The sequence below is a fragment of the Trichoplusia ni genome, chromosome 23 (genome assembly GCF_003590095.1).
Source record: "Trichoplusia ni isolate ovarian cell line Hi5 chromosome 23, tn1, whole genome shotgun sequence".
NCBI classification, from domain to species: Eukaryota; Metazoa; Arthropoda; class Insecta; order Lepidoptera; family Noctuidae; genus Trichoplusia; species Trichoplusia ni.
Window position 1 is genome coordinate 2,998,945 of NC_039500.1, and position 20,601 is coordinate 3,019,545.

General features: G+C 32.8%; 1 protein-coding gene across 1 annotated transcript in view; it reads right to left on the reverse strand.

The window, feature by feature from the left end:
- LOC113504869 (sodium/calcium exchanger 1) overlaps positions 1-20,601 on the reverse strand; it is a 107,008-nt gene that overhangs the window by 16,750 nt on the left and 69,657 nt on the right. The window contains exon 2 of the mRNA XM_026887359.1: positions 5,713-5,804. Within this exon, the coding sequence (XP_026743160.1) occupies positions 5,713-5,804 (92 nt within the window). The remainder of the gene's footprint in view (positions 1-5,712; positions 5,805-20,601) is intronic.

Here is a 20,601-nt window from a genome sequence, read left to right on the forward strand (position 1 = left end):
AGTTTACTTCAATAATGTTTTTTTTTATTTTTTTCCGGTTGTATACTTTTACATACCTATTTATTTAACTAAAGTGGTTCTGTATACTCTCCAAAAGTAGGTGATATTAAATTTTATTTAAGAAGTCAATTGCCATTTATCTAGAAGAATTTTATTAAAAAGCATTATTTTCTAGTTTTGTTTCCTTAAGAATACGAGATTAAGACAAAATAAAAAATCAAGTAAATGTAGTCTATAAAAGCAAAGCATGCAAAATAAAACAAGATGCAAAAGCGAACTACAACGCTAAAGTATATAAAGCATTCATTTGTTTGCTAAACTATGTGATGTACTTGTGACAATATGTGATGAATAATTACACATTAAAATATTTGAACAAAATCAAAATTTATTAAATTTTCTTATAGTTTTCAAAAAACATGTTACCTTTATTTTGTGAGACGAACATTGTTCAAATATTTTATTATAAGCTGACAAAACGACAAAAATATGATACGTTTTTATATATCGTCAGTAACATCATAATCAATGACATTCGAGTTAATTTAAAATTTTGCGTTACTTAAAAACCCAATTAAGTCAAAAATTTTGGGCTAGCGAAAGGTCGTCCTTAAAAATATGCGATTCTAAAAGCACGGACATTTTTTTCTACTGGTACTTAATAGACTGCATACTCTTATGACATTACTGACACTATAAGTACCATGCTTATATAACACGAAGGTCACACGATAAACTTGAAGTTAGCTAATATTATTAGTGTGTGCTAAGTGGCCATCATCCAATCGATACCAGACAAGCAAACAATCGTAATGGACGCAATATGGGCAAGTTATTTATTATTTATACTTATTATTGTGTTATTTTTAACACAAATTATTTTTTCGTTACTGAAGTGGTAATTATAAATTTATTGATAGCTTTTGATTCAACCATTTCGCTCATTATTGGGATGTTCCAGTGCTAGGCACAGGCCTCTTTCTGTATAGGAAAGATTTGAGCATTGATCACCACGCTAGTTCACTTACGGTTGACGATTTCTGATTCCGAGGTTTTCTTTACTGTTGATCAGTGTTCTAGAATATTCATTAATACAAAAGGGGAAAAGGCTAGGCCAATGACACATATCTTCAAAATCGAATTGAAGTTGCTCTTCGTGAATAACAATACAGACATCAAACGTTAGGCCACCACATCAGATTATTTTAAATGAATTTTTTTTGGTCCACGATTTTTTAGTTTCCAGAAAAAAGATAGACAAGAGCATTTTTCTCTAAAATTAGATTATGCGATAAAGTGGGCGCTGTATAATTCAATTATGCAAAATACATTTACGGGGGAAAAGTGTGTAATCCCGAATTATGACTCTTTAAACTTGGGTAAAACATCTGAAAATACAGCCACTTAAAACAGGTGTTTTTATCAGCGTTTATTTATGATCAGGTTTCAAGTAAGCTCAGATTATTTATCAGATAACATAAAAGCCTAGGTACTTTCCCACCGAGATTTTTTAAAATTTACGGCTGATTAAAGATTAAGAAGGTTCAAAACTAGTAGAATACTCGTAAGTAACACACGTCATCACTTAATAATGTAAAAAATAACAAAAGGGTAATATATTTTTTTTAATCTGTTTCTTAAACCATTTCACACATCCGATTGTTTTCATCAACGACTAGGATTGCCGAAATATCACAAGAGAAAGACAGCTGTTATGTCATGTATTTTTTTGCAATGTTTTGTGAACGTAAACCTTTAAAGAAATGCATATTCTGGAAGATGGAGACGCAACAACAATTAAAGCCAGCTTTTAACCCTTGCGTAAATCGCACCGCCTTACTAGTCAATATATAACATTGTACGATCACAGTTGTGTAAGTCGGGTTGAGGCCAAACGACAGCGGTTAGGGGTGACCGCGGCCCACAAGACAACAACGCTTGTACGTAACGTAAATAACGTGGTGACGTGGTGTCGTTATCGCTTCGAAATAGAATTTCAAGAAACCAGTAAGTCACTTTGAAATGGGGTTGAAATGGTTTATTTAATTTTGTGTTCAAAATGTAAGTACATTTTTGGCGAATATGTACAACACTATAAATGTTTTATTGAAAAATGACTGGTTTTGAGTGGTTTTGTGGCCAAGGATACAAGCCAAGGCCAAGGATAGAAGATTATATCCAACCAAATTTTCAAAAAAATCACCACTAATTTCAATAGGGCCTTCTCTAGCAAAAAAGACCTTTATGAGTCTTTTGCTATTAAACTGTTCAGTTTCTGCCTGAGCTACCATCTTAGTCCACTGCTGGACATAGGTCTCTCCGCTGGCACCACTGAGCTCAACCTATCCCTGATTTTAATAGTCCATTAGTTCCGTAAATTTCAAAGCTAAAAATTAAGCAAAATTAAGCGTTGTCGATAGCGACCTAGGAAGCGGTGGCCAGACGACCACGCTTACCGCGCGGGCTAGTTTCATGCGGCCTAGAATAGACAATTGTGGAAAAATTTTGGGGAGGCCTTTGCCCAGCAGTGGGACACAGTGGGCAAGAGAAAAAAAAATTGCCCTATTACGTCCATTACAAAATTACTCGTCATTTACTTACCAGGTGAAAACTGTACAGATACCGAAGCTGATGCGTCCGGGAGGAATGTCTCAAACACCTCTGTAGGATGAGGGTTAAATCATGCACAAATAAAAGGGTTAATAAGCTATGGACTACCTACGCTTACCTACAATATACCTTTTATATGTTGTCGTAGTCTCGTCATATTTTGAATACGGCTTCTGTTATTTGCAATGAACAACTTTTCCAATAAAGAAAGAAAATATTTTTGACCAAGAAAGCAATAGCCTTTAGGGTCAAAAAAATTTAATGTAAGTTTTTTTTAGAAGGACTAATGTTTTCATTTTGGAACTGACTGCGATTCTTGGATGAAGTAGCTCTATTCTATTTACAGAAGTGTATTCCAAATATGACGTTATATATCACCTACATGGGCAATTTAAAGTCTCGCTTTTGAGCAAATTAAAACAAGTCGAACTATTTTTTTGTAATTCGCGATACAAGAAGCAAAATAATTCCGTTTAAAACCCAAGATAAGACCAATTCCACTGCCCGTGTAAGCGCGTCTTAATACCAATTGAAAATCCTGGCAACAATTGTTCGGAATTTAGAATTTCTGAAATTTTGAAAGGACGATTTTGGACAATAATATTGGATATCTGTTAAACAATAGACGAGACGAAAACTGATTTCTTCATTATTATCCAAGGGATTACAACTGGTATATTTAAAGCTACAATACCGAGAATTTTGAGAATTGGAGAGTTTAGAAGTTAAGAAGGATTGGGGTCTATTTTATATCCAAAATATTCATTATGATCATTTTTTTACACTTATACATCTCAAAGAGTATCCCAATCCCATCCGTATTATTGGAATATGCGCTAATTAAAGCGCTTTTCTTAGTTTAGAAGATATATGAACATAGGAGTCTTGAGTTAAGAGTGAGTTTGCTTCGTTACCATTTACATTATCGCTCCAATGCTCAAGTATGTATTGACCTTAACTCTCAAGAATCACATTAAAAGGTACTTTTCCCTCCGATGTCTTCAGAATATTTAATTTCTTACCTTAGCTAAATATATTTACATTGCACAGAAATTTAAAGGACCCTTAGGACCATCCTTATAATTTATTTGCTCGTTGTAAATAAATTATCTTCATTTTTTTCTGCTTTTCTTTCCTTCATTTTTGGTTTTTAATTTTCTGTATTTTTAGCACAAATTGGAACAATTGCTGCCAGTTTCAAGAGCTATTGAATAATCTAATTGTTTTTTGAAAGGTACTTACAGAAAATCAATTAGTAATTCAGTATATTTATTTCAATTGAATTTCTGTTTTGTTTTTTGATCACATTGTATTCAAACTTTTGTTGAAAATTACTATCAACGGAGCATCTACAAAATAGTTTTTAAAATTATATGACTTGGAATATTCCCGGCCCAAAATAATATACTGCCCTTCGAAATTGAACTTAACGGATATCAGATCCAAGTGTTACTCGTACTTTAGAAACATAATTCTAGTACTATGGACATAGGGTCCAAAATCAATTGTCATTATTTTAGATGGGATATTTAATGCTAGGTTCTAAAGTTACAAACCAATGTGACCAAATTCAATAATTCTAATAATACTGTACAAATATATATCCAGTAGTGGAAATGCTAGAAAATTATTAAACAAGGCTCTAATTTTTACATAAAATGATCTAAAATAGAGTTATTTTTTACATGCGAATCTAATAATAGTAATTATAGAAACATGCGTTCTATAAATGTAATAAAAATACAAATGATTAAATCTTACTAAAAGAATAAATACAATTTACCTTCCTAATAAATAAATAGTTTTCCATATATTTGAATGTCAATTAAATCTAAATGTCGTGCATTTGAATATCAATATATTTGAATAGTTTATTTTCTAGACATTTTTATCAAATCCGTTATATTGCTTTTCTCTACTTTAATTTTACTATACTAGCTTCTTATTTGAAAGTAATAATTATATTAAATACAATTGACAGACAAAACAAAATCCTTTAAGGTCTAAGCTATTTATATTCGACTAGAAATTAAAAAGTTACAAATATGAGTCTAAATACACCTCAATACCACAAACTAAGTAATTAAAATCAAGAAACTTCTCTCCTAATTTCTTACTTAATATTACATTCAATTGAAACCCAAACTCAATTCACTTATCCAAGCATAAATATAAAGGGATTATACTCTAAACTTCATTTTGGTCTATCAAGCATTTCTATAAACCAAAACGTATACAAACAGAATCCAATTTACAAATCAGTCGAAACTGATAAAGCAACTCAAAAGTTTTCCAATTTGCATTCCTCAATATTTTCGACCGGCCGCTAAAGATATTTGTTTCGTCCATTCCGAATTGACAGGCGAAATACCTTGATTTCGTATTCTAATTAATTTGGACCTATGTTTTCATGGAATATTCATGTTTTGGTATTTTATTACCTACTAGCTGTTGCCCGCGACTTCGTCCCCGTGGATAGAAGATATAAGTTATGATTTATACCTGCTCTGTTTTTTTTCACATTTTCCATTGTATCTTAGCTCCTATTAGTCGCAGCTTGATGGTTTATAGCCTAAAGCCTTCCACAATGAATGGTCTATTCAACACAAAAAGATTTTTTCAATTTGGACCAGTAGCTCCTGAGACACGCGCGTTCAAACAAACAAACAAACTCTTCAGCTTTATATATTAGTATAGAGTATAGATATAGATAGGTATATTGATAAATTTCAATATTATATACTTATGTAAGGTGTGTTTTAGTGGAAATAAATTTACATTATAACATTTTTAAAAGCATTTTTTTAGTTAAGGCTGCACAAAACTGATTTACAATTAACTTAACGATGTTTGTAAACCTGTATCTTTTGTACTTCGCAATCGAATGATTATTTACTGTAGAATGTTCTAAAATAGACCAAAATTTAACACCATAAAACATTTCAGATAAATATGATCAGATATTATATATTGATATTCAAATACGACTCCAAAATATATGGAAAACGATTCCGCATAATAATTTATTAAATGTGCATCAAGATGCCATAATTTCGTTATAAAACATGCAGAAATATATTTTTTTTTAAACCTATAACTTACCGCCTAGTAACTCTGGTTCTCCGAGGTTGACATAGAAAAGGACATCTTTCTCATAGCTGTCTTCTTCTATAATGTGAAGTGGGATGAATTTTCTGTAACAAAAGAAAAAATAAGGTTGAATTCATTTTCCATTTTGAGCTAATGTGACAAGGTTTTTTGTTGCTTTATTTATATATTGATGCTGTGTTTCGTATGTTTATATAATGTATGTTTATATGTGTACATTAGTATTAAAATTACAATTTAGTTAAATGGAATGATGTAGTTTTTTGCTTTCTTATTAATTCGGAAAACATATATACATATGAACGTCCTGTGCTTGTCACCTTAAACGGAAAAGGCAAATGACTAGAAAAGTAATAATCACTTATTCGACCATTGCTTAAACAAAAAACAGTAACAATAGTGACAACCAATTTCAAAAATTAATCATATTTGAATGATCGGCCATTTTAGAAAACCAATAAACTTATTCCAAATCAACTTAGGAACAGCACTATTCTTTATACGAATTTAAAAAAAAAGTAGCTCAGTAAGGCGGCTTTTTAATATCTTGTTGTGTATAAAAAGTTCTTTTCCTTTTCTCGTATGTAATAATAAATTAAATTACGTTTATGCTGTGTTTCGGGTGTGTTATAAATAAAATGTATTTAGCTTCTATCGTCAAAAATATATTATGAAGGATTACAACGCATTGCCATACACCGACACAAAAACGCGGATGACGTAGCACGGCGGTTCAGGTTTAGTCAGTAAAAGTCTGACACTACCTATTTCCTCCCCCGAGGGAGTGGGTGTCCATGAGGATTCCCCCGCCTTACCAAAAAAAAAAGGGTACCCAATACTATAAACTTTAATCTATATTTTTATAATATGCTTAACCATTCTCTACTTGGCTAAGAGTTTTAATATGTCTCCAATTCCATTTATAGGAAAGAAACTAATTTAACGTCATGTATTGAAATACTTATGAATATATTATGTACTTTAATTAAACGATCATCCAACAAACAACGTCAATAACTATTCGTCAAGCAAACAAACATACACGTATACACTTCAATGTGAATTGATGAAATGGGTTAAACACACATATTTTCAATTGAAAACCTGACATATTCCCGATAATGTACCCTACGTCAAAATTATTGAATTCAACTTTAGTTGGTGATGGAAAATGATTTACGAGTAAACGACACACAATTTCCTCAAATGAAATCGCTATTGAATATTGATTTAAAGTCCCGTTTTCATATCTATTGTGGATTAAATGGGTATAACAGAGGTCATGTTGTTATTGGTGCAGATTCACTTATAGGTGAAATAAATAAAAAAATCTGGTCAAATGCAAGTTGGTCTCGCAACGATGAGGACTTCCGTAGAAGTAGACTAAATAATTGCAAATAGGAACCAACAATTAGAACCCGTAGCAACCACAGCTTAACCTCAATTTAAACTTTTTTAACTATAAAACTATTACGGTTCATGAGATATAGCCTGGTTGTAAATGGTCAGACAGACAGCGGAGCGCTCAGTAATACAGTTCCGTTTGGATATGGTACCGTAAACACACAGAATACGTGTATATTCATAAGTCATAATAAAGCTATTTAAAAAAGCAAGAATTTATTTTAATTTTTCCAAGTACTTAATTTCTTCTAATTCTCCTTTTATTTATTAAAAAAAAAATGTAAAAAATGCATATTCATATCAAATTGAACTCTAACAAAACACATATATGTATGTAAGGTTAATTACCCAAGGTGCAGGCATTAATATAAATATTGTGCAGAATGTATATTATTATAGTGATTAATTGTATAGTATTTGATTTAGTAAGTTGACATTAGTAAATATAATCGATTATATTTGAATAACTACTGAATAAGAGTTAGGGACAACACGGGAGATGACGTAACTGTCAGTTATAAATAATTTATTGTAATGATCAATCGTATGTAAATAAATCCACTATTTTTAAAACAATCCAGGTTTTATTTTTGAGATAAAGTTCTGATCCCACATGTACATGTTTTATGACATTTCAAAGATAATTTAAAGAAGTATTCTCAGTTATTTAAACTATAAAGTCTATCTGTAATGCACATCACTTAGCTGAGAATGCTTGTCTTGAAACTAAATATTGTCGGTTAATGCGAACTAACGAACTGTTTGTTCGTTTGGCTAAGATCATGTTACTTTTAAAAGGTTTGTCTATATAAACTTTATTTTTAAGTAATTAAATTGTGCCACTGCTGGACCAAAACTTCTAAATTTAAGAAAGGTTTAAACAAATCGCCAATCCAGTTAGGGTGTTCAATACCCTAACTGGATTGGCGATTTGAGATTCGAATATTTTGAATCCAGGTTTTCTCATCATGTTTTACTGCGTTTGTCATTTTAGAATAATGAAAAAAGTACATGAGATTTTGAAAATCTCACATAGGTACCTTTCTCGCGTTAAGATACAACCTTAATCTCACGCTTGCAAATTAACCCATAGATTCGGCCACCACAACCATAATCTTAACGTAATTCACCAAAATCAAAGGTACAAAAATACAGTTTTAATTCATATAACATTTAAATTATACATGTATATATATGTTTGTTAATTCCATTACAACATGCACGTTTTTGCATCATTTTTCATATTGTATTTATTAAACAAAATACTAAAAAGTTTTTCCCATATAATTAACTAGCTGTTGCCGGCGACTTCGTCCCCGTGGGTAGAAGTATAAGTTATGATTTATACCTGCCCTGCTTTTTTCACATTTTCCATTGTATCTTCGCTCCTATTAGTCGATGGTTTATAGCCTAAGGCCTTCCTCGATGAATGGTCAATTCAACACAAAAAGATTTTTTCAATTTGGACCAGTAGTTCCTGAGATTAGCGCGTTCAAACAAACTCTTCAGCTTTATATATTAGTATAGAAGTATAGATTAAATGCCAATATTCTACAAACTGAATATATTTTTGTATAAAACCGCAGTTCTCTTTGAAAACCCACAAAAAAGTAAAACGAGATTCATGTTTATTAAAGAGCTTTTTTGTTTTTTACGAAGATATCGAAATATTTGGAATCCATTAGACGTTGTCAAAACCAAGAGCCATCGATTATTTGAAAAGATAAGACGGTCGTTATAAATTGTATTCCGAATGAGATTCATTTGTTTTGGTTCGAGAAATTGAATTTGAAGTACGACAGATAAAGGCTTGTTGTCTTTTTAAAAACAACTGCCTCACTTATTAATTGAATACTTGTCTCTCGGGGGGTTTCAGAAATATTGAAGTCACGTTCAAAAAACATCAATGGATTTAAAAATGTTGTTTAGTAAATGCTATAAATAGGAATTAATAGTTGTATCTATAAAAACAGAGTTATTTGTTTTTTACACCCTTTGATAGCCTTCATAGCAAGGACTAATTGCTTAGACTAAATAATGAATAGTTTTCTCGAAAATTCGGGCAGGACTCTGTAAAACATCTATGTGTAAATGATGATTATCTAACATTTTTAACATACTCCAAAAATAGAACAAACCTTTGATTTGTCATCTAATCGTTTAACAGATTCAACAAAATAACATCTAAGTAATATGGAAATGTAAAAATCAGTTCTCATTCAAGAAATGTACATATTGACACAATGCTACATCAAAAAGCTTCGAGTGATCTAGCAAATCGGAAAGTAAGGTATATATAAATAAATAAATAAATGCGGACAACATCACATACATTGTTCTGAACCCAAAGTAAGTTGCTGAAGCACTTGTGTTATGGAATTCAGATACAACGAAGGTACCACAAACACCCAGACCCGAGACAATGTAGAAATGTTAATTTTTACATTGACCCGACCGGGGATCGAACCCGGGACCTCAGAGCTAGCGACACCTTGAAACCGGTGCGTACGCCACTCGACCACGGAGGTCGTCTATATACGAAACAGATACACTTGTAGGTGTTAGGTCCTCCATTACCGAGATGAGACAGCATTCATCGTCAGCTAGTCCTGTGATACGCAGATAGGGGCACGGTAGATTGTAGCGCCAAGTTCGTGACAGCTGATTAATGGCGATTGATTTTGAATAAATGGTTACTGATTGGAAGGGATTTTTTCGGTGGAGTAAGGTTTTAGTTTAATAAGATTTATTTAGTTAGTTGTAATAGATATTCGTTTGTTTAACAGTGATAGTCTACTGGTGTAATAAAGTAATCATTACACTACTAGTCTATCACTGTCGATTTGTTGATCCCTACGTAGGACAAACGTGTGTGTCATCCACGTATGAGTATCTTGAATCTAAATGACCTTGAGCATGTTTGTGCAACCTCGCGACACAATAATAAATTATTTAGTTCGGGAAGATGAAAAAAGGAATAAATCAGAAGTCTACTTAAAGTACGAAGAAGTTCGATCATCATTTATTTTCAAAAATATTAAAAATACATTATAAAGCATTGTGATTATTTTGATGATGTATTTTTCAAATTGTCTTCCGCAATGTCTTTTAAACAAAACTCAAGCGAAGTAATAATTTAGCCATCACAAATCATACATTCACAGTAATTACCTCACAAATTTAACTGCCAATAGTGCGAGATTCACTTCAACTCCATATATAGAACTTGGCTGAGACACTGCCTGACCTAAACACTTCAATTACAGTCGGCACGTGATCTCCGTGTTAATGTATCATGAGCTCGACTGCTATAGCCTTACCCAGTTATCTTGCCCTAACTATATACGTGTGAGCTGAATTTCAAGAAGACCCTAGTTTTGCAGAATTGTCTTAGCAAGTACATTCGTTAGGTTGAAATTGAGTCAGCGTACGGGAACTACATTTCCTAGGTTGAAAGATTTTTTTTTATGAACTTGGCGATTCATATTTAAATTAATTAAACAACGGTCAAATGACGCACCACGTCGCAAGCAATAAGTATTATTGTGTTTGATTATACTAAAAAACATATATTAATGGACATATATAGAACGAGAAAATATTATAATTACTTTCTATTTGCCTGGAAATAAACGGTTGCTCTGAGAAATCAATGGTTAATTTGGAAAATCAATATTGTTCCTTTTCATGTTTTTAATAGTACGCTTAGAACCGTTTATTTTGCTAGAAATATAGCACTTAAGAATACTTCGGCTAATAAGGTCAGCATGCAAATAAAAACAAATAATTAATGACAATAAAATACAAGAAATACACATAACTCAAAAAAAGATAAACTTAATAATTTCGTATTTGCTTTTGAGATAAGCGATGATTCAATTAAACAAGCAGAGAAAAATCAGCTTTATTCTTTGGAAAATATGGACAAAATTCGAATATTACCAAAACACAACATAGTTCTCTACCATGAAACGTCTGCATTGGTAAGTCTTATTGATTTTACTGGTCACCATCGTTTATGTTCCAAGTTTAGACATGTCCTTCATTTTAACCAACGAACGTAGAAACTTTATACTGAAATCATATTGCACCGATTTTTGTTAAGAGCGTTCTTTGCTTCGTTTGAAGAAAACCTTAGCTTCGGTGCTTGGAGAATAGGATATGGAATCTGATTTTCAAGTGAGAGTATCTATTACTACATCTTGGACTTCCGATTCTGCTAAGGATGATTGGTGTATGTGAGCTTTTGATTTTATTAGTTAACTAGCAGTTGCCCGCGACTTCGTCCGCGTGGTTGGAAGATATAAGTTATGACACCTTAGGTTACAATATTGCAATTTTCCTGCGGAACCCTAATATTTTTTAAATTAATTATAGCCTATGTTCAGTGGGGATAATGTAGCTTCTCAACAGTAAAAGAATTTTTCAAATCGGTCCAGAAGTTTCGAAGCCTATTCGTGTCAAACAAACAATTAAATTTTAATATTTCTTCTTTATAATATTAGTATAGATATAGATATCTACTTGGACAAGATCCAAATATTGAAGAATATATTGATGAGTGATGGAAAAGGGCAACCTCTGGAATCTTCTACTACTGGGCAAACGTCACTTGCCATATAGATAAGAATAACCGTTGCTTAGATAGCACATTACTGTAAAAATTCGATCATAAAACTTATGTCTTTCGAGAACAAGGCCTACATATTCGGGTCAGATCGCATGACTTAGATAGCATATAATAACCTTATATTACCTAACCAACAAACTAATAAACAGATTCTTATTTACCAATGGAAATAATAAAAAATAAGACGTCTTTTCATGTCGCATCAAATTATCGTCTTGCGGTGTATAAATCTAAGGAAATAGGTTTTACCTTTTTATTATTCTATTACCCAATAAACCTAATGAGGTTTCGTGAAGTGGATGACGTCATTGCTGTGGTTTTGGAAGGAGCTATTAAATACAAGGAATGTTATTATTTTATTGAAGTAAAAGTTCTTTAGGCACTACTAGTAGGTAACTGGACGCCAATGTTAACGGCGGACGATAATAAGGCGTCACTTTTCTGTACCATCTGGTTATAAAATGTATTTTTGTTCTTATTTTGTTTTTTACTACAGCATCACATACATTGTACTTAACCCAAGTAAGTTGCTAAAGCACTTGTGTTATGGAATTCAGATACAACGAAGGTACCACAAACACCCAGACCCGAGACAATGTAGAAATGTGAATGTTACATTGACCCGACCGAGGATCGAACCCGGGACTTCAGAGTTAGCGACACCTTGAAACTGGTGCGTAAGCCACTCGACCACGGAGGTCGTCAAAATTAGAAGGTTGTTAATGGGTAATTTACAAGCAAATCAATGAAAAAGCGTAAGTGACGTCACATGCGATTTTCAATCACTGTATCTCCATCATGTTTTGTTTACGAGATAAAAGTAAAAATATGTGTCCAAAAGTTTTTGAAAACTTGTCCGCCGTACTAAATACATTTTTTTGACAAATAACCGTATAGCGGTTACGAACCCTCAGAGTCTCGACTCGCACTTGACCGATTTTATTTATAATAATCACTTATTTAATTTGACTTCTCTCCAACATCCTTTTACTCGCTTTTAAAAGAAACTCAGTTCACTTCAGTTAATTTTGCGCCTTATTATAATCCGGAAAGCTCGACAAATGTTGAAGGATGCAAAAAGGGTCGTTACGAACATTTTGTAAATTCCTCACACTTGGTGTGTTGGCAAGAGGTTTAAGGAATCTCAGCAATAAATATACGACCTTATTTTGTTTGGGGAAAGAAGAGGTTTCTATGAACTAAGGTTAAATTATTTGATTATGTTAATTTGTTTTCAATTTGATGAAAATCTGACAAACAATACTTTGTGAAAAAAAAATTCTAGTGTGTGTCGGCCCGGGTTTCCTTAAAATAGATTAATATAATCTAATTTTGCAAAACAAAATTGTTCTGCCTGGCACACCGATGGACAGATTAACAGAATGACAGACCTAAATTTCTATGCCTCAGTAATAAGATACCTATTTACCCTTTTCAGTACGTAAACTTAAAAATGTACTCATATTTATTAAATACCCATATTTAGTTGTCGATTTGTTTGCGTTGCAAATATATAAGATGCTACTTTCACATAATACCTCTTCGTGTAATAAGTAGTTATCGTTATCGTAATAAGCTTGTGATAATCGAAGGGTCCTAAAACCAGCTTAATCAAAGTGGTGTTACGTCAAAATAATATCTAATATATTTTCGCATATCCTATTATATTAAAAGTACCTACTCTATCTCAATTTTCTAATCAGATCCCAACGAAATAGCTGTCATTTCTTAATCAACATTTTATGTCATAATAAACTTAATAGAAATATAACAAACATCAATTTCTTATTACTGCTATATTTACGATGTAACGTAAACGATATTATCTAAATAACCTCGTAATAACGAGCTGTTATTTACAGCTGTGATAATGAGATTCTTGTTGTTACCAGCTTGGTGGATAGATGGCAGCACTCGTTAAGAATTAATGTTTCACTTGGTATAATGTCGGTTTTTATTTCTTTGCTCTCTGTATCTGTAAATGACTGTGATTGTAAGTATTCAAGTTGCGGAAATACCTTTTTTCATTACAGGGGTAAAATCGGGAGCCGAAATCTCAGGCTCTTTTATATGTTCGTCTGTCACTTGGCTATACCTCATAAACCGTAGCTATTGTAGCAGTTGATTTTTAACAAATGATATATGTTTGTGTTAACAAAACATTAAAACCGAGGAAAAAAACGGGTTGGGTGATCAAAACTATGGGCCATAACAGCATTTTCAAAGAAGGACACAAATGACACACAAACATTCAAGTCACATGCACAAGACACCTAGACACAGGAAAAGCATAAAATTTGAGCTTCAAACATGCTTACTTTACGCGGGGATCGAACCCGTGCCACATAGCGCTCTGTGAGTTTGGCGTAATGACCTAGTCCACTCGACCATCCACCCAAAAATATAAAACTAAAAAGTAATTTTCGATAGAATTAAATTCCGCAATCGTTACACATTTTATATTCTAGAAATTACTTTAAAATGAAGGGAAAATTTACAACATAAGTTCTACAACACACTTCAACGACTAATGACATCGACTGTACGAATATTTAACCAGTTCACACGAACGCTTGAGTCGAGTAAAGAACATTTGTAACTGACTGTATCGATGACGTCAATAACTTTATAATGTATAGGTACGGGGTATGTGTGTGTGGTGCTAGTCACAAGATGTAGCGATTTCTTAAGCTTATTACTCGCTGTAAGTGTAAATTAGGGGGATTAACTGATTAATATGTACATAAGACGGTATATGGGTTAAATATAGAATAATGAATGATTTTTAAAGACTTTAATTAATATAAAGTCTAGCCATTTTTTAAAGATGCTGCTTGAGATCCCACTTTTGAGCAGAGGGTTCTAGCTTTTTCGTCTTGACTTCTAGATATTTCGCGAATTCTGGCCAAAGCGCAATGCAAATCTGACCGAATCGTTACAACACATTGACCGCAGACAATTACCCTGCTTAAAATAAACAGTTTTTTTAGACTGACATGGTTATTGTGTTTATTTGAATATAAAAAAAAATATTCTTATCTTGTAAATAAAAAGTATTTTTTATCACAAACGCTCGACCATTTAAAATCCAAAGACTGACTCGCCTGTCGCTCTCAACTTGAGCCACACAAAGCAATTTGTAATGTTAAAATGTTCACGTGAAGGAAAAAGGTAGGTCGTAAAGATAATTTAGATATGTTTCACGGTTCGAAAGGTATTGCAGCTAAATGTTTAATATCGGAGGCAGAAACTCATTAGTACAGCTACGTTATATATGGAGTTTTGTAATCCTTAGGAGAAATACTTGGCAATAATATTTTGGGTATTTGCATATGGATGCTAAGAAATATATTCTACTTAGAAGGTTTTTACTGCTTTGTTTGTTAGTCAAAGGTCTCGAATGTCATGCAATAATGAACCTTATAGTTGATAACGGATAAAGACGTATAGTATCGGACAAATATTATGAGATTTTTTTTACAGAAATAAACAGTACCACTTTATTTGGACTGCGCTTTCTGAATTATATTTTACATCCAATTTATGTGTAACTAATTATAATTAACTTAATAAATTAACAAAGTTCTAAACCTATAAAATATAGTATTAACGTGAAATTTTACGAAAGCGTCTTATTGCATAGTGAGATCACATGCGTGATTTTCACATTTTTAACTAATTTTCTTGAAGAATATCTTACTTCAGAAATATAGGAAGTGAGTGTTAAAGCATGGCTTCTTAATTGCTGTCAACTACTAACGAAGTTAACGTTCAAAATTCTGAGCAGAAACATCAATTGGCATCAATTGGCTTTGACCAAAAATTCTTACATCCAAGAAATGAATACATAAATATATCTACAACCTACCCTAGATTTTAAGAAAGAGTTTAAGAAAGCAAGTAATCAAAACCGATTATTTGAACCTTCTCCAAACCATGGTATAAAGCGAGAGAGGTTAAGCAACGGTGGTTTTGGTCATACATCCATCAACCAACCGATTATTTTTCCCTCAGCGTCGCGAGTCCGATTCGTACTTGACCGTTTTAATATTCCATTATTTAATATCTGTCTCTCAAAGTCAAACACTATAAAATTTTAATTAAAACGCCAACAATTCTTCCCTTCATTTTAATAACGCCTGAAAAGTCTTCGGAACATCCGTTTTATTTATTTGAGGTGCGATCGATGGTTAATATTTAAGCAGCCGTTATGGCGTTGCTATGGCGACGTGATTGCTATAAGTCTAGACGGTGTGTTGGCTCGTTGCCATCGAAGTAGAGAACTGAGGGTGACCTGATTATAGGAGAAATGTTTGGCGAAGGCGCTTTGGGATTTTCTTTAGTGAAAGTCATTTGTTTTTATAGTATATATAAATAAGGAAAGGTAAAAACAACAGCAATGAAATGTACTAATGTGCGTAATTTTTATAAGAATGGCGGGTCTGTTGTTAGGGTCTTACCAGAAGACCAGCGATAGAGAATGATTGATTTATGCTTAACTGAGTTATTTTTTTTTAGTATTGGTATTTTTAACTTTTTGTTTTTGATTAATTGATGGCTTTCTTTCGATGCAGGTTCGTATTTAAGTACAAGATCAGATAAGGTTAATTTATTTTTTCATCATCACAGTTGTAGCAGTAACTGTTATTTTCTCTATAAACTACATTGGCTGGCATTCAGATGTGACTTTTCACTGATAATGACAAATAATAATACTCAATCACATATAATAAATATTGTACTTGTGTTGCAGCTTCGATTCAGGCTTAGGACAAGCATTTGTGTGATCTTGTTTTAGTCTGGGTCTCTTTGTGCATGTGATTTGTAGGTTTGTAACACCAGCCGCGACGCAAGGATTAAATTTACTGCAGGAGTCATTTAAAAAATGCTTTATAGAGAAAGAAACGCTTAAACAATCAAATTAAGTGAAGCCAAGCTTGAATATTTACTTGTGCCTGTGAACCCTAACGGTAATAGCTGGAGGCCTTTTTGTTTCGACGAAACTCTGGTTGATTAAGCAATGACAAATCGTCTAGTTATTTAAGACGGACAAGTAAATGAATAGGATTCTGTAAGCAATCTAAGTAGCTTTTTCGGATACACAATTTGACTTTTGATTGTCCGTGGATATGTGACCTTCTATATCATAACGAGTTGATCCGTGTTTCAGAAGGCACGTTAAATTGTGGGTGCTGGCTGTTATTTATACCTTTATGATAGTCCTTAGAAGCTAGAAAGATGTCGGCTTTCTATCTTTTAGATACCCTTCTAAACACAAGTTAGAAAAAATAAGTACTTTCAATTGATATATCTGCCCAAACATCTCTACCCATGTGTTTCAGAAAGCATATTGTTGCAAATTGTATTGTATTTTTTCGGATATTATTAATACATCTATGATAGTTGTTTGAAGCTAGAAAGTTGTCTATCATCTAGCTTTTAACCACCCACCCTTCTAAAAACGATTCAGTAGTTTAAATTTTTATGATATATCTGTTTCTATCCTTTAACCATCCCAGTTTTAAAAACCATTTGAATAATGAAGTAGTTGCAATTTTTATGACCTGTTCAAAAATCATTCTAGAAAGACCTATCATCTGTCAAAATCTTTAAAAAAAACACTACAATAAACATGTATATTTTTGCCTTTTATTTGAAACGTACGCGACATCCCGACAGTAACAAGTGCTGTCAAGCAAACCATGCCACGCCGGCCTAATTGCATTACAGAAATCCAATACAAACTGCCATCCTACATTACATATTCAATGCGAAACGAATACCTTTTTAAGGTTCTTTATACAAAGTATTATACCAGGACAATATTACTGAGGTTCCACTGTCTGTCTGTCCGTCTGGAATCAAGCTATATCTCATGAACCGTGATAGATAGACCACTGAACTTTTACAAATGCTGTATTCAATCATAGCAAACTACTTGTTTAAGTTTGAGTTTCATTACAGCCTTTATCAACTAGCTGTTAATTAAATTATTAGATTAGGTATATTAAATTATTGATTATAAAATTATTACAATTAGCCGTTAAGTTATTTTGGTGAAATTCAGTTTGTAGTTAACTTGAACTCCAAGTAAGAATCTGGCTACGTGTTACCGTTGGCACTGTATATGTATTCTATTTACCCACGCATCAATCCATGTAAGTTACTGTAAAGGTTAAAATATACGTCACAATATACACTTACATAATTTATCCATAAACCTTTAAGAAAATCAATTTCCAATATTTGTTCTGAATAGAAAAAAATACTATTCGAAATCTAACAATGAATGAAAGCAAATCGTATCAAATTGAACTGATTGAGAGCTTCAATAACTACGTCCAAATAAATCTATCAAAAAAGTACAAAAGCCAGTCAAAACAATCTTCAGAATAAAAGCCGCTAAGAATTTTCTTTTCATATAAAATTCCTTTTTACGAAGATTTCCTTCGAAATCCAACACAGATTAGTTTATTCTTACGCCGTCAGCTGAGGATTATCCGATAATTCTGTTAAGAGCCATTTGTCCAATTAGGGATGTGACGTCATCAGATAATCAGATTTAGATGTTACATGAGCGTTAGTTTATTGTTAGTGATTCGTGGAAATGTAGGTATCATAACGAATTTTCGAATAGTCGTTTTTATAAGGACATTTGTGTTATTATAAACTAGCTCTTCGCCCGCGGCTTCGCCCACGTCGAGGTCGGTTATATCGCGTTTCCAAGAGAACTCTTCAAAAGTCCGGGATAAAAACTATCCCGGACTTTTTTTATTTAGACGTGAAAGCGTAACGGACAGACAGAGTTACTTTCGCACTTATAATATTAGTAGAGAAGTAGTGATTGTATCAATAAACAGATTTTGAAACGCCAAAACCAAAAAGAATTGAACTCAAGCAAACTAGAGACGTTGCGGTTAAACGATTGATACATAATGTTAAGTTTTTCAAAAATTAAACTAAATAAACCGAATAAACAACAACTAACTTCAAAAGTTTCTGAAATAAGAGTTTTTAAAGCAAGATTGCTATTATTTTTGCAAACGAGTCGCCTTTACATACTTTTTTGTGTGTCTTTCTTTCACAATACAGTAATATTTTAAAAACGTATGAAGAAGAACGCTTCACTATATGACGTTCTGAAATGACTATAAGTTGCTTAAGTACACTCCCTTAGCGCATAACTAGCATGAGACGACAAGGAATCGAAAAAAGCAGTAATTACAAATTATGTAACAAAATTGACATGCCTGTTAGTCTAGTGGTTAGTGACCCTGACTGCTATACCGGAGGTCGTGGGTTCGATTCCCGCCCAGGACAAATGTTTGTGTGATGAGCATGATCATTTGTTCTGGTGTCTGGGTGTAATTTATCTATGTAATAATATGTATGTATTTAGAAATATATAAGTAAGTTTATCAGTTGTCTGGTTACCATAACACAAGCTCTGCTTAGCTTGGGATCAGATAACCGTGTGTGAGTTGTCCCAGGATATGTTGGGTCATGTTATGTTAAAATCTTTCATACTCCTGCTCCTAATACACACACATTTACATTAATATTTTAGTAGTATTACGGTTATGTGTCGCGATTTAATTAGCGGATCCACACGCAATTTGTGGGCATTAATTAATGTAGTGTCGCCTCCATACATTAGCAGTTTTGTTTATTATATTAATGTACTTTGATGTAATTTGAATGTTGAGCCTTATTGAATCAATTAGATTAAAATAAATATTAAGTAAGGATCTAGGTTCGTGATGAGGTTCTGTTCTCAAATATGAAGAATATATTATTTAATAGGTACGTATATTGTAAAAAAAAGATTTGACATTAAATAGGCTGAAAGGTTGTGATATGGGACTACAAAAAATGAAGATAGTACAGAAAAACTGTAAATGAAAGCAGCTGTAGTGCACCTAATCCGGGATAAAAAAAAATAAAAAAACGATGACATTATTTATATCCATAGTCAACATAAATTAACCAAAACAAAATTCCGAATTTAACTCAAACAAAACACTTGAATGTCCGTTTAAACTGTGCCAACTATATCATGTTACAAAAAGAAAAAGCTCGTGATACATGTAATTAAATTAGCGCTCCCTCGCGACCGCTGTCAGCAACCGAGTTAACGTACTCTAGATACATATACACGGTGATAATTTAGTCGTCTTACAAAAGTAGCCCAGTTCATGTATCCGACATAAAATACCCCTAGGCGCGATTATTATTTTTTTATCTTCAACTAAGATAAGAGGTACGAAGAAAAATGAAACATGAGAAATCTGAAACATCTTGTCAAAAATGATAAAAATGCCGTCTCCCGCGCCCCTCACCATTGCTACAAGGCTCGGACCGCGCTCGCAACAGAGCTGTGTTTCTAAAACCACGAATTGCATCATAATATTAAATAAAAATTGCATTTTAAATTTATTCAAATCTCATAAATAGTTATTTTTTTATCATGAACGTGTTCTAGTCATTGGATACATGAACTGGGCTGCTTTTGTAAGACGAAGAAATAATCACGGTGTATAGCAAGCACGTTTATGTTTACTAGCCGTTGCCCGCGGACCCGCCTGCTACAAATCGAAAATGATGTCATGGAAACAAAAAACCTTGATAAAACCTATCGTATGTGTCGATCCTTATTATAAACTGTATGCGTACCAAGTTTTGCCTAAATCCATTCAGTTGTTTTTGCGTGCAAGATGAACAAACATCCATAGATATATTTTGATAGTAGATAAATAAACTTTCGCGTTTGTAATATTAGTTGGATGTATGAATTACGTATATGATAGTAATATTATATCGTGTTAAAACTGGCTTGGCACTTACTATCG